The sequence below is a fragment of the Pelobates fuscus genome, chromosome 9, assembly GCF_036172605.1.
Source record: "Pelobates fuscus isolate aPelFus1 chromosome 9, aPelFus1.pri, whole genome shotgun sequence".
Lineage (NCBI taxonomy): Eukaryota > Metazoa > Chordata > Amphibia > Anura > Pelobatidae > Pelobates > Pelobates fuscus.
Window position 1 is genome coordinate 64843235 of NC_086325.1, and position 16163 is coordinate 64859397.

At 40.5% G+C, this 16163-nt stretch overlaps 1 protein-coding gene across 4 annotated transcripts in view; it reads left to right on the plus strand.

The window, feature by feature from the left end:
* Window positions 1–15877, plus strand: part of MOSPD1 (motile sperm domain containing 1) — a 35841-nt gene extending 19964 nt beyond the window's left edge. For all 4 annotated transcript variants that reach the window (XM_063432032.1, XM_063432035.1, XM_063432031.1 and 1 more), the window contains 5 exons: window positions 100–357; window positions 2539–2614; window positions 4225–4451; window positions 11283–11444; window positions 15568–15877. In XM_063432032.1, coding sequence (XP_063288102.1) covers window positions 204–357; window positions 2539–2614; window positions 4225–4451; window positions 11283–11444; window positions 15568–15596 — 648 coding nt within the window. In that variant the 5' untranslated portion in view covers window positions 100–203 and the 3' untranslated portion in view covers window positions 15597–15877. The remainder of the gene's footprint in view (window positions 1–99; window positions 358–2538; window positions 2615–4224; window positions 4452–11282; window positions 11445–15567) is intronic.
* Window positions 15878–16163: the final 286 nt, after the last annotated feature.

Below are 16163 nucleotides of genomic sequence, written 5' to 3' on the forward strand. Positions count from 1 at the left end.
CAATCAGATATTTATGCCATCTTCTACATTACTGCTGCTATGCAACTATTTCAGTCAGGCTTGCGATTGCAGTATTATTATATTTTCATTCTTCTGTAGAACTGCCAAAATGCACTAGAAGATTTTACAGCACCACGCAGAGGAAGCTGGAAGATCCTCAAGACAAAAGGAGCCGCCGAGGTTGGAATACAGATTCTGTGCCAATGCAGCAGCAAACACGGAAGCCAGAATTATTGGAAGGAAACCTTCCTGTGTTTGTCTTTCCAACAGAACTGATATTTTATGCCGATGATCAGTCCACACACAAGCAGGTGTTAACGCTATATAACCCTTACGAGTTTGCCTTAACGTTTAAAGGTATGGTTCCTCTCATATCCGAATGTTTCACTGTGGTGTTATATCTTATTTAAGAAAGAACAAGCAATGGATTGCTTGCTTTGAATAGGGTTGCTCTTATACCTTATAAAGAAAGGAGAAAAACCATCAATATTATTCTGGATAATAGAAACATAGAATGTGACGGCAGATAAGAACCATTCGGCCCATCTAGTCTGCCCAATTTTCTAAATACTCTCATTAGTCCCTGGCTTTATCTTATAGTTAGGATAGCCTTATGCCTATCCCAAAAATAGTTAAGCTCTCTAGTAGTGCATCCACTACCCTCTCAGTAAAGTGATACTTCCTGAAATTATTTTTAAACATTTTGCCCCTCTAATTTAAGACTTCTGGTTGTGGTAGTTTTTATTCTTTTAAATATAGTCTCCTTCTTTACTGTGTTGATTCCCTTTATGTATTTAAATGTTTCTACCATATCATAGTATTATAAAATCATTGAGTTCCTTAAACCGAGCCGTAGATGATCAGTAAGCTTATGATACAGGTGGAGTGTACCGTAACATTCTCAAATAACCCAAATCTGCTTGTGCCATACACAGACACTTCTGCATGTGGCACTTCTATATTAAAGAGGGAGCAGTTGTTGTTTTTATAAAGATAGGGAAGAACATTTAATGTGAACTGACACGTGCCAGGATTATTTAATGTTATGTTGATCTATCCCTTATTTTTAACAGATGTATGTTTGTGAGATGTGAGAAGTCACGTGTGCCGGGGATGTAATTAACCCCCTGGCCATAAGTGAAGTACCTCTGTATGTGCTGCACATTCTGATTCCTTACTAAAAGTAAAAGTGGTCAAGGAGGTTAGGGGAACCTTTTGAGGAACCTAGTCACATCAAGCCCGGTCAACCTAATTCCTCACCACAATGGAAGATACCTGATCTCCTTACATTGAATTACATTTCATATAACTTTTTTATGATGTCACTGAGTTGTACAAATCTATGCTGATTGGAACAATATCTCTTATTTATGTTCAAATTCTGAGATACAGGAACAGTTTGTTTTCATGAATACTTGTTAATATACAGTGCTTAACTATTTTAAAGTGACAAACACATATAATTTTAATGGTCATATATATATTTAATAGGTGCTGTTTTTATAACAAACCTACCTACTGGAACAAACACTCCCACTTCTGAGATATGCTTTACGGCAAAAATGTGGTTTCGTACTTCCATCATGTACAGTTTCCAGTGATTTCTCGTTCACTGAAAGTGATACTGCGTTGTTTTATGAATGAACAGGATGCCATGTCAACGCAGGCAGCTGCTGATGGCAATGCAGTGTTGAATCACGCTGACACAAACTGCTGTCATTCGTCATGTAAAAGACCATCACAATTGTTTTTAAATGATAAGCTCCTGGATATTACATTTGTCACTTGTCAGTATAAAACTGAACTCTTATTTTGCACAAAAAAATTAGCAATTTCCCGGTCAGGTCCCAGTTTGTTGAATAACACTTATAGATTTTCTATTTTTTTTTTTTTAATCAGGTGTACTTTCCAGTAAGGAATTTTAATTGTGTCCTTTACTGGCAGTTTAGCTAGTGTTTTGGTTTTTAAATAAATATTAAATATTAAAAGATTATCTTTCTTTGTAAAAAGACAGATTTCAGTATAAATAGTAAATTGTGTAGTCTTGGATAGAGTCAGTATTTGCCAGAAAGGTTTAAATTCATATGATCAGAGAGCTGGTAAGAACTGGCACTAGAGGTGGGGGGAGAGTACTAAGTAACGCAGAATTGGGAGTGTAATAGCACAGCCTTTCAGCATACATGGAAGTGGCAAATACCAAAACTGACAAGAAAAGAAAAATGCTTAGTAAAATCTAGTGTAGTAAGATTTCCTGGATGGACCATATCTGAAATCAGAAGTATTAAAAACAAACTTCCTGATTTGTTATTTGACTATGATTCCCATTCTTCTCTGATTGCCAATTGCTGCAAACCTTTCGCCTGACAAATAATTATGGCATTTGTAGCTCAGTGGCAGCCCAAGTTGTCCCTTTGGCCTAAATCATGTAGTAGAAGAAATCTTCACTTTTGCGTGCTTTGCAAAGTTTAAATATAAGAACTCGTGATTAAAATGATTTACTTATCCTGACATCTCTTTTTAATTTTTAATTTTTTTCAGTTTTATGTACATCACCCAGTAAGTACATTGCTGCAGAAACGACCGGTGCTGTGAAACCTCAGTGCTGTGTTGATATGTAAGTATATTCCAGTCAGCTTTAATATACATTAGATACACAAAACTGAGTCTGGAGTTATGTGCTGTTTCCCTGAAAGAGAAGTTTTATTTTATTAAACAGGGACTAGTTGAACATATATCATGGTTTTCTGTCTCACAGCTCTTGCAGAGGCAGAATTGGCACCCGTTTTCCCATATATCATGGTGTTTACCAGAAATCAGAGTTTGAGTATGTATTTGCCTGCAGACCTGGCTTGGTATCTGCCCTCATGGTGCCATTTTGAATAACACTACTGTGAAAAAATGAAGGGGCAGTCTTAGCACCATAATTCCTACATGCAGTTGTCATGGTTTGTAGGCTGGAGATGCCATACCCCTGCTGTGGGTCAAACCATTTTGGGTGGTTTCACTTGCAGCCTGGCAAGCTGGTGCATTTAAATTTTCACTTGCTGGGCTACTAATGCAGAAGTTTAATTTCCTCAATATTAATGTCATCCATATTTGTATGGCAGTAACTGTTTAAAAGGAGAGTCTGTGATTCACAATCATGTGTAGAAGATACTCTTTATGTGTCCCAACAATATTATATGAAAAAAATATGGTCTGCTTTATCTTACAAAAATATATTTAGTGATTTATTTATGTTTTGGGGGGAGGGAGGTGTTGAGAAAGTGTATCTATAACTCGTCTCCTTATTTTCTATTGTAGAAGACAGGCACTATGTCAGCTAGCACTGTCCTTGTGACTAACACAACATCTACATCATCTGTGATTTACTTATCTCCATGCCACTGTTTACAAACAAAAGATGCCAATTTCTAAAACTAGGTTTGGTAACTGTCCTATATTAAAGGACCACTCTAGGCACCCAGACCACTTCAGCTTAATGAAGTGGTCTGGGTGCCAGGTCCTTCTAGGGTTAACCCATTTTTTCATAAACATAGCAGTTTCAGAGAAACTGCTATGTTTGTAAATGGGTTAAGCCTTCCCCTATTTCCTCTAGTGGCTGTCTCATTGACAGCCGCTAGAGGCGCTTGCGTGATTCTCACTGTGAAAATCACAGTGAGAACACGCAAGCGTCCATAGGAAAGCATTATGAATGCTTTCCTATGTGACCGGCTGAATGCGCGCGCAGCTCTTGCCGCGCGTGCGCATTCAGCCGACGGGGAGGAGAAGAGGAGGATCGGAGGAGGAGAGCTCCCCGCCCACCGCTGGAAAAAGGTAAGTTTTAACCCTTTTCCCCTTTCCAGAGCCGGGCGGGAGGGGGTCCCTGAGGGTGGGGGCACCCTCAGGGCACTCTAGTGCCAGGAAAACGAGTATGCTTTCCTGGCACTAGAGTGGTCCTTTAATCTTTTAATTTAAAGGGAGGGAGTGGGGTAAAGTGACACAAAATGTAAGGGTAGAAGTAGAGAAGTAGATTGGTAGAATAGTATTCACTAAACACTTAGTGTATTTTTTTTTAATGACCGTTGCAGGAGAAAAGTGTCTCTTTAAAGAATGTGGCCTCACTGACCCTCCTTCACTAGGATAAAAAAAAAGAGAGACAAAAAAATAAACCTTGTGTAACAGATACTTATTTACAGTCTAGAATTTGAAGGTTAAACAGGATTTTTATTTTTTGCTTCCAAGTGTTATTCGACACAAAGATGTCCGAGCCAGTCACTTTGGGGTGGTCGACAAATTTCGCCTTTATGTGTTCGAACAAAGTCAGAAGAAGACGTTGGGGCGTAAAGAGGTAATTGCCACACTTCTTCCGTCCGCAAAGGGTCAACAGCACAAAGAAGAAGAGGAGAAGAGATTTAAGAATGAACATATGGCCGAACATGTATTTCATGAACATAAACCTTATAAGCCAGGTGTGTATGCATGAGTTCCCAAATCTTTATAGTCTGATAAACACTGTCCTGCCATCCATTAACACTGCCCATTATCACTTTTTAGTATTTTGAGTGGCACAATGGTTCTAATCCGTCATCTTTGCCACATCAGCCAGGTTATTGGTGTTAAGTTATTAATATTATTATTATTATTGCCATTTATATAGCGCCAACAGATTCCGTAGCGCTTTACAATATTATGAGAGGGGATTTAACTCTAAATAGGACAATTACAAATAAACTTACAGGAACAATAGGTTGAAGAGGACAATCGAGCTTACATTTTATAGGAGGTGGGGTGTAAAACACATTAGGACAGGAATTTACAATCAAATAAGGTGGGCTGCCCTTTAGGAGAGGGCAAGAGACAGGTATGTGAGGTAGGAGTTAGTCTTGGAGGCCATAAGCTTTCCTAAAGAGATGGGTTTGAAGGCATTTCTTAAAAGATGCAAGACTAGGGGAGAGTCTGATGGCGGTAGGCAGGCTATTCCATAGGAAGGGAGCCGCCCGCGAGAAGTCCTGCAAGCGCGAGTTGGCCGTACGGGTGCGGACAACGGACAGGAGGTGGTCATGGGCAGAGCGGAGAGACCGAGAAGGGACATACCTATGGATCTGTGAGGAGATATAAGAGGGGCTAAAGTTGTTCAGTGCTTTATAGGTGTGAGTTAGTACCTTGAATTGACTCCTATAGCATACAGGAAGCCAATGTAAGGACTGGCAGAGGGGTGAGGTGTGAGAGAAACGACTAGAGAGGAAAATTAGTCTAGCAGCAGCGTTCATTACGGACTGTAAGGGTGCAGTACGGCTTTTGGGAAGACCAACCAGGAGAGGGTTACAGTAATCCATGCAGGAAATTACTAGAGCATGGACAAGCTCCTTGGTAGTATCTGGTGCAAGAAAGGGGCGGATGCGGGCTATGTTTTTAAGATGGAATCTACAGGATTTGGCAGCATGCCAAGTCAAGTATGACGCCAAGACAGCGCGCTTGCAAGGATGGACTGATGTTGGTACCACAAACTTGAAGGGAGAGCGAAAGAGGAGGATCAGTATTAGGAGGAGGAAAGACAAGGAGCTCAGTTTTTGAGAGATTGAGTTTCAGAAAGCGGGAGGACATCCACTCAGAGATGGAAGAAAGGCAAGCATTGACACGTTGCAGGACGGCAGGGGAGAGGTCCGGGGAGGAGAGATATAGCTGGGTGTCATCGGCGTACAGGTGATAGTGGAATCCAAAAGAGGTAATAAGTTTGCCAAGAGAGGCAGTATAAAGAGAAAATATAAGGGGACCAAGGACAGAGCCTTGGGGGACTCCAACCGAGACAGGACAAGGGGAGGAGGTATCATTAGAAAAAGAGACACTGAATGAGCGTTGGGAGAGATAAGAGGAAAACCACAAGAGGACAGAGTCACAGAGACCAAGCGATTGAAGAGTTTGAAGAAGGAGAGCATGATCAACGGTGTCAAAGGCCGCTGAGAGGTCGAGAAGAATTAGTATGGAGTAGTGGCCTTTGGATTTAGCTGCGATAAGGTCGTTAGTATCTTTGATAAGGGCAGTCTCTGTAGAGTGGAGAGGGCGGAAGCCAGATTGAAGGGGGTCAAGGAGAGAGTTGGAATTGAGGAAATGAGAGACACGGGTAAAGACAAGTCTTTCCAGAAGCTTTGAGGAAAAAGGGAGCAGGGATATGGGACGGTAGTTAGAGGGGGTGGATGGGTCGAGGGATGTTTTTTTTAGTATAGGTACTACAGTGGCATGCAAGGTCAGCAGGGACGATGCCAGAAGAGAGAGAGCAGTTGAAGATGTGTGTTAAAGAAGGTACGAGACAAGTGGAGAGAGATCTGATAAGGTGAGATGGGACAGGATCGAGTGGGCAAGTGGTGGGGCGAGAGGAGCAAAGAAGAGCAGCCACCTCTTGGTCAGTAGCTGGGAAGAATGTCTGAAGGGTAGGAAAGGCATGATCTATGTGTGGTTGAGAAACAGAAAGGCAAGGAGGGGAGAATTCTTTCCTTAGCTGTTCAATCTTGTCAGTGAAGTAACATGCAAAGTTATCAGCAGTAAGGTTAGTTTGGGGGGTGGCCACAGCAGGGCGAAGAAGAGAATTAAAGGTGTTAAAGAGACGCCTGGGGTTGCGGGAACATGAACTAATGAGAGAGGTAAAATAGGACTGTTTGGCAAGGGCAAGGGCTGCACTGTATGAATACAATATGAATCTATAACGGAGAAAGTCTGATAGGGTGCGAGACTTCCTCCAGAAGCGTTCAGCACAACGGGAGCATCTTTGCACGTAGCGCGTTGATTTAGTATGCCACGGTTGGGGGCGGGTCCTCCTCGAGGTGCTTGTTTGGAGTGGCGCTGCAGCGTTCAAGGCAGATGTAAGAGTACAGTTATATGTGGAGATGGCCAGTGATGGACAGCAGTCGTGAATCAATGTCAGCTGACAACTGCTGGAGATCAAGAGAATTAAGGTCCCTCCTGAGTTGAGGGGGGTTAGGCTGAGGTTGTTGGGTGAGTGGGTATGCGAGAGCAAATGATAAGAGGCGGTGATCAGAGACTGGATATGGAGTGTTGCAGATATTAGTTACTGTACATGCATAAGTGAAGATTAGGTCAAGGGTATTGCCAGCTACATGGGTGGGAGAATTTGCCCACTGCGATAGCCCGAGGGAGGAAGTAATTGAAAGTAGTTTAGTGGCTGCAGAGGTCAAAGGTGGGTTTATAGGAATATTGAAGTCCCCAAGAATTAGGGATGGAATGTTAGAGGAGAGGAAGTAGGGTAGCCAGGCAGCAAAGTGGTCAAGGAAGAGAAGAGGAGAACCAGGGGGACGGTAAATAACAGCAATGTTGGCAGAGAAGGGTTTGAAAAGGCGAATTGAATGTATTTCAAATGACGGGAAAGAGAGGGAAGGGGGGGTGGGAAGAGGTTTAAAGGAGCAGTGAGGGGAGAGGAGAAACCCAACACCACCACCTTTACATTCAGAGTTTCTTGGGTAGTGGGTAAGTTGGAGACCACCGAAGGACAAAGATGCAAGGGTGGCAGTGTCAGAGGGGGAGAGCCAGGTTTCTATTAAGGCTAGTAAATCTATTGAACGAGAGATGAAGAAGTCATGGACAGCAGTGGATTTAGTTATATTGCAAACAGAGCGTGCGTTCCAGAGAGCAGTATTGAAGGAGGATTTAGAGGAACATGAGATGGGTATGAGATTAGTGTGGATCCTTGGGTTAGTATGTGGTGAGTTTGTTGAGAGGGGACCGGGGTTTGGAGAGACATCACCAGCTGCTAGGAGCCGCTGGAAGTGAAGGTGGGAGTAGGATTTGAAGGTTTTGTAGGAGGGTATGTATGTAGTGGATTTGGGAGGAGTTGGTGGAGGTAGGTGTAGAATGCATGGGATGAATAGAGAGGAGAGGGGAGTAAGGGGGAAGTAATGATGATGGTGTTGCCAGGGACAGGTGAGCGAAAGGATAGGGATATTTTAGTAATGAGAGAAGTTAGTGTTAAAGTGTAAAATAGAAGGGAGAACATTAGAGAAAATGTGTATTATATAGATATGTAGATCATATATACACAAACACACACAAATATCAATCAGTCAGTGTTTAAACCATTGTAAGGCTGCTGCGTGTTAAATTATTTCAGGTGAGGAGAGGTTTAGTAACTTGATTGGTGTGTTAAGGGAACCAGCTGATGTGCACTATAAGTAAGTTGATGACCATGGGGTGGGATGGTGTGGGGAGGGTAGGGTGGGCAATCTTCCAGAGATGATACCTCTGCTCAGAAGATTCTGCAGGACTTGGTTGCTTGGGAGTGCTGGGTGTTAATGCTGTTTTAAGGGGCCCAGTCTGAAATATAAGGTCTGAGGTTAGAGAAAAAAAATGTAATAAAACACACTATTATGGGTGGGGAGACATGGGGCTATTGAGGTAATTAATTAGAGATGAAAAACTAAAGGAGAGAACATTTGGGATAAAAAGATAGGAAGGATCAGATAGGTGAAAGTCATAAACCATGAACATAAGTTTACTAGATTATCAGTGAGAGTAGTAACACTAGCTAAACAAACAATTAACAAAGAGTCTTAGAAAACGAACATAAAATGACATGATCATACCAGCTTTAAGAAAAACAAAAACAGAAGATCAGGATGGGATATATAGTTATCATTTAAGTAGTGATAGTATAGGGAGGGAGATGAAATAGAACACAATTTTAAAATAAGAGTTTAAAGGAAACAGTAATGCAGGAATTCTTGAGTAGATCTTCCAGAGATGATACCTCTGCTCAGAAGTTATTGCATTTAATGCTAATGGTTTAAAAAAAAAAAAAAAATTAAAAATCATTTTCTCAGGTTGCTGCAGCAGAGGAGCTGACCCACCTTCCTTTTGCCAAGAACAAACTTCCTTGTTTGTACTGGGCAATTTCTAATCAAATTCTTCTACAGAGGGGTATTGTGGTCACATAGAACATAATATAACATTAGAGGGAGATGAGGATGAACCCACACCTACTGCAAGTCTTGGGTAAACTCTTTGCTGATGATGGCTGTAAGATCATGTCTTAATGTATCTATACACCTTTTCAGGAAGTGTGAAGAGAGGCTTTGTGATTGACAGCCAGTGGAGGTGTGGCTAGGGCTATAGGATTTTTTTTTTATTTAACTGCTAAATGGAAGTTAGCAGTGAGAACAGAAGTGCATGATCTATGCACCAAGACCACTTCATTAAGCGAAAGTAGTTTTTAGACTGACCTTTTAAATTCTGAGAATAAAAAATCAATTTCTCTTATATTTGACCATCATGTGTATTGTTTTATTTTTATTACTCTAAATACAGAGCCCCCAACAAATGACAAGGATATTTAAATTTTTTCTATCAGAAATCCACAAATTGTATTGTTTTCTTTCTATACATTGGTTTTGTAATGACCCTTTTTTCTGCTATTTTACAGACATAAAAAAATGTGCTTTTAGGTCTGTGTATTTAGCATGTTAACATTTCCGTTTCACTACATTTTGATATTTTAAGATCTTTAAAAGTATTAACCACAGTTTTGAGTATGGGTGGAAAGAATTCGTTCAGCAGCTTAATAAAAAGATAAATATAGTTTTCAAGAAGTTAAATATTATTTTTCCTCTCGTGCCAAAATTCTACTACTGCTCGAAGATTTATTACCCTACTTAAAAAGTACTCTTTAGGGGCTAGATGCTGACTCGGTAAGCTGAGCCAGGTATCTACATTATGTCCACTGAACCTACAGCACATCCACTCAACATACTTAGTCTTAACCCTGCCACCAGTCATGTATACACGATTGCCAGTTTATGCAGTCTTACTCCTCAATCATTTATACGCAGTTGTAACTATTGCACATTAAATTTATTCATCGCAAATGAAAATTGAGCTGCCCTCTTGCCCCCCGCAGCTGCACAGACTGGTGGGAAAATCTATAGATCTCACTACATGGTGCTGCACTCGCTGTTAGTGTAAACTGCTCCTCGGACTGGATGCAGCTCTCTGCTGATGCTCCCTCTGGTCAGAAACTGGGGCCAGAGATGCATATTTTCCTGGCAGCCTTCCGGACCACAAGGGAAACAGCTGGAACACCAGGGAATTAAGATTAGAGAGCCACCCTCACTACAGAAAAAAAATAAGTGGGTGGCAGAGCGAAAACATTTTTTAAAAATTTGAAAAAGCCATCTGCAATGTGTGGGGAGGCTGAACAGAGAAAAACAGCATACACACACACACACACAATCTGCCGCCTCCCTACAACTCACCCTATCACATCACCCCCCGCCACACACACTCACACGGCCACAGTCACCCTGTCATAGTCATACTCACCCAGTAACACTGTTACTTATGCACACATCACAGTCTCACAATAAACACAATGCACACATCAAGACTACAAACAGCCCCTACATACATACAGCAAACTGCAAGCCGCTCCCTCACACACATACGCTCCAAGACACAGAGATACACAGATATATATATTCCAGACACAGCCACAGATCCCCATGCACACAGATATACACTCACAGACGCACTCCCTGACAGACATACACAGTTACACAATGCCACGCGCATACTGTGATTGTGTCTGTATATGTCAATGTGTGTGTGTGTCATTGTATGTTTGTGTGTGTATCAAAGTGGGCGTGTGTGTGCTTCATTGTGTGTGTATATGTAAGACAATTACGTATTGGGTTACATATTGAGAAGTGTTATTTATTTACAACACTGTTTTAAATATTATTTTCCAGGACTCTCAAAATACTTAGATTTGTTTTTTTTGCAAACCGCTTGGTAGTGAAGGGATTACTTACGTTTTCTTCATTGAGTACTGAGAATTCTAGCTGAACTGACGGTATACAGGGTAACATGGCCGAATTCTCCTCCAGCAGTCGCCTGCGTATTGTAGCTCCACTATGAAGTAGACATGTGCAAAAGTTTGGTTCACCTGAATTAAAATCCTTTTAATCCACACCTGAAAGAATAGACTTGTCCAGGATTTACACGTGGAGTCTTATTCATTGAATAGAAATCCAGGGGTGTAAATCCCAGACAGATCGATCTATTCGGGTTTAGACTAAAAGTAATTTAATTATGAAGAATTTGATATTTTTATTTTTTTTATTTTATTAAATGAATGTGTAACCTTTATTTAAAATATGGAATGCATAGATAAACACATTTAATTACTGTTATTTAATGAAGCGTACGTATTGGGGAAGAAAGAATGCATTTACCATGATGTGCTCTTTGTGTACTTTGGCTTCTGGCTTGACCACTATATCATGACTTTTTTGTTCCAGATGTCGGATCACCACCCTCAGGACCTAGTTTGCTGGTAGTCTTCCTGATCATAATTTGCACAGCTGCACTGATGCTGCCCACATTGGGTGATATAGAATCAATGGTTCCCCTCTACCTCCATCTAAGTGTGAGAATGAAATTAGTGGCTGCCTATGTATTAGGTAAATTTTACTTTGTTCCAGACTACAAATGTATTTGGCTGAAAACAAAATCTGTTCAATTTCTTCCAAAAACATTTTTGTAATATTGTTATTTTTATTTTTATTTTTTAACATACTTCCAACAAGAACCTGTGGAATAGATTTAGAATGGGACAACTACCTCTACATATTATAATATGTACTGTGATATAACTAGGAATGTATTCACCACATAGCTGTTTGTAGTAAATTGAAGAACAAACTGCAAAATGTAGGCAAAAATAGCAGATTATTTTAAAATCACAACAGCTGTATTAAAATCACATAAGAGATGCATAACAATCAAATAATAGATACGTTATGATCACATAACTTTCTGCAGGTGTTGGCCTAAGCTAATACATTGAGCTGCAGTGTATTTACTAACGGTGAATTGCAGTGATTTTAAAACAAAGTTGAGATAATTTGTAAAAGAAAACCTTAGTTGTCCTCTCACCCTTTAGTAAATAATCCATATAACAAATACCTGTTTTTCTAAAGGAAACTCTGACAATTTAAAACATTGCCATTTTTGAGAAACAGCTATGTTTACATTTGTCAGGGAACACACTGCAGTTTCACAGCCACTCGTGACTCTTCCTTACTAATGCAGCATACATATAGAATTGGGAGGGGCAGGGGGAGCGTTAGTGCCAGGAATACAGCTTTGTATTCCTGGCACTATAGTATCACTTGAAGAGCGGGGCCACAACGAGGAATATATGAGAAATTAAAAATCTCTCTATTATTTCTGAAGAAAGATAAAACACCCATCTTTGAAAAGCCATAGAGGGAGCCTACTAGATTGAAACAGTAAAACTAAGCTGTATTGAAATTAAAGGGACACTGTAGGCACCCAGACCACTTCTGCTCATTGGAGTGGTCTGGGTGCCAACTCCCACTACCCTTAACCCTGCAAGTGTAATTATTGCAGTTTTTCATAAACTGCAATAATTACATTGCGGGGTTAACTCCACCTCTAGTGGCTGTCTACTAGACAGCCACTAGAGGTCACTTCCTAGTTTCTAGCACAGGTTTCCTGTGTGAGGACCTCCAGCGTCGCTCTATTCCCCATAGGAAAGCATTGAAATGATTTTTCAATGCTTTCCTATGGGGAGACGTAATGCGCATGCGCGGCATTTCCGCGCATGCGCATTACGTCTCCTCGGCCGGTGGGCGAGATTAGTCTCGCCCACCGGCCGACGTAAGCACCAGGAGGAGCGTCGTGGAGGTGGAGACAGCCCCTTCAGTAACCGGGGATTGGGGGGTGGGAGGGAGAGGGACCCTTCAGTGCCAGAAATACGGATCGTTTTTCTGGCACTGGAGTTTCCCTTGAACGATTGCTTTCGTCAAACTCCAAAGGATAATTCCAGAATTAGCCCTCTGACCATACAGGTGGATTTACAGCATGCAATTCTAAGATGTGATTCATTAAGTAACTGTTTTAATCAGGGTGTAAATACCGACAGAATGAAAAACCATTATGAACTATTGTCCGTCTTCACATTCAGCGTCATTGTGCACAACATGATGACATCAAACACATCCTATGCTTCTCGTATAGAATCAGTGAATGTAATACTTTTCTATGAGAAGCATTTCTGCACATGCATTCTCTGTCCTCATTGCTTTTCTGTGAGAAGCATTGGATTGGACGAAACTCTTCATAGCTCATGACTTCATTCGACGCAGATCAGGCAACTGAGAGCAACTGTCCTGAGTATATACTAGCCCTGGATTACAGGTAAGTTTTATAGCGTTTTGTTTATTTGTTTTTGTTTTTTTTAACAGGAGGCCCAGTTATCTTAGCACATTAAATAATATTCTAACATGAAAAAATAATATATTGAGAAGCACTGTTAAAATGCAACACATGCAGGGGTCAGAGCTCCCCTGCAAGAGGGATCTGGCCCCAATAAATAGAGATTTACACACGGGCCACCCATGAATCAGACCGCAGTAAGCACTCATATTGCCGAGGGGTCTTCGGTGCACTGGAGGATACTCGTTGTGAGCCTGTCCGGCCCCGGTACATCCTGATAGTGGCCAGCGGCCTACACAAGCCTGAGCTCTGGAGAGACTGCCGCTCTCCAAGCTCCTTCGTTTACTATGCGGTCCCGGTGAACAAAGCTATCTTCACCGGCCTCATTAACTAAAAAGAGGAAATGACACCTAATACTTATATTGGGTAATGAGGTGTCTGAGCCACATTGGATGCCATCTTGTGAACAGGCAGAGGACTCGCGGAGTTCTGAGGTCTGCTCTCCACTGAGACAGGAGACGCTGAAGATTAAAATTGCTTTGGGAAACAATAGAATTTCCTCTGATAACTCAGCCCTTCCTGGTACTCTGAATCTTTCCTACACTTGAATGGTGCTCACTGCTTGGTACCAGAGTGACACACTAGGTTTGAGGCATGGAGGTGGCTTGCTGAGTTTATCTTTCCAATCAAAGAGAGTCTTAAAGTCAGTCCTTTCTGGACTCTCAGTGATGAGCAATTCTAATCTTCTTTACATATATATGGAAGAGTGGACAATCACTAATATATTTATGCTAGCTGTGCGGCCTGTTGGCTCACAAATACTCAGACATGCTTAAAAAAATTAGCAGCTCTGTTTCCTTATGCTTACTTAATTAGCTGTGCTCTTACGTGCTTTGTTCCTTATACGAAATGTGAAGTTCTTGGCTTTGATGCCTTCTACGTATTGTTTGTTTGGCTCATGTACTTTCACACCAGAAAAAAAAAATAATCATGAGAAAAAAGACAACGTGTTTGGTGATATATATATATATTTTTTTAAGGATAATTGAGCATCCTGCAATTTGAGAATGAGTCACATTAGTTCTGAGAGTGCCAACACAATGAATAATGCATGCCATACCCTTCAGGCATCACAGAATTTAATAGACATGTAGAATTTAACGGAAGATCATATGCTTGCCAGCACAAATCTCTTTGACCTTTTCTTTCCAAGGAAACATTTCAGTGAAATAAAAGACTGAGAAATATAAATCATGTAATATTACAATCCTCTCCATTCCTGTGAATAGAATTACTCCTTCTTCTTGCTGTTACCAACGTCTTTTATGTGTTTTTCTTTACTTTATTGCGTTAATGCATCTTTACAGTGACATTAACATTCGTAACCCACTTATTAAGTATTTCCCCTTATGTATAATTAACTTGACATCTGTCAGCTGGCCCAACAGTAGTCAAACAATCTGGAAAATCATTGTGACACTGTTAAAGTGGAAATGTAAATTGTACACTGGCTAAAAAGAAAGAAAAAAGTAAAACAGAGGGATCCTAAGTTAAAATTTAAACTAATGCTAAAATTCTAGTTGGGAATCTTAGGACTTCTCCTGGTAGTCTGATACACTAATGAGAGTTGATTTCAATCAGCGTTAACATGAAGCAATCATTCTTATGCTACTTCGCACACACCTTCTGACATGACTACCAACACATGCCATTTAGTAGCTTTTACTTCAGGACCTAGTTGACTCCTGCGGGAGAAGCAGGATGCAGTCCAAATACCAAGAGGACTCTGGTAAGTTGTCAAAAACATTTGTGGCAACCTACTTAAGGAGGCTTTAGGGTATTTCTGACACCATAACCACTATAGTAGGAGTGTTAGTTTAAGGAGGGTGAGCCACCTATTGATCAGGGAAGCTGCCGAAAAAAATGCAAATTTCAGCATCACATGTTAGCATCTTGTCTTTATGTATCTGTTGTTTTTGCATATATTTTAATAGAGTAAATCTGAATTGGTCAACATTGGTCATCCGGTCATGACAGCCATGTTCATACTTTATTATAAGTGAGATGGCTTGTGTTTTGGCTACATTGAAGTTATAACTTTACTTGCTCTTAAGCAGACTACATATGGAGGAAATGTCCCTAGACCAGGAAATAGGTTACCTTGGGCACTCTGTATGCTGTGGACTACATATTCACTGATGCATTGCCAGCATTATGGGTGCAAGAGCATTATGGGAGATGTAGTCCACACGTGGAATGACAATGGTTGCCTACCCCTGCCCTAAATATATGTTGACCTTAGACATAATGTTAAAATGTGTCTTTCTGCTCCTTGTTTTACAGGTTTAATAACAATGTATCTGAGGAAGTAAAGATTGTACTCTTCTGGGACTCTGAATGTGTCTGTTCAATTCATCGTGTGGACTGCCTACTGTTTGTGTTGGGTCAACGTGCAAACGTCAGAAAGACTTAGTAGTGGTTTAAGACAAAACTGCAAAAAATGTTTGTGTATTACTGTAATTGAAAGGATGAAACATATTAACAGTGACTCTTGTCTGAGACAACAAAGAATCTTTGTTTAATGACAGCTGTGAAACGAATCTGAAGAAATGGCATTTTATATGTACATCTATAAAATACTTTTATCGTAAAATTAGTGGGCTCTTTGCTTTTTGTGTCAATACTTTTAGTAAAATATTCTTTTAGTTTTAGTTTGTAAAATGTCAATTTAGATTGCTGTTCAGATATGAAACATTTTCTCTCCAAAATAACAAGAATTTGGAAACCACTCTTATTAATGCAAACAACCCAAATATTTCCCAGAATAGCTGATCAACTTATTGCCAAATTATGTAGCAATAAATAAATAATGCTCAATGTGTGTGAAAACCATAAGATTGTATTTTTATTTGTTTAAGAAATGTTGTCCCTGCTACCTG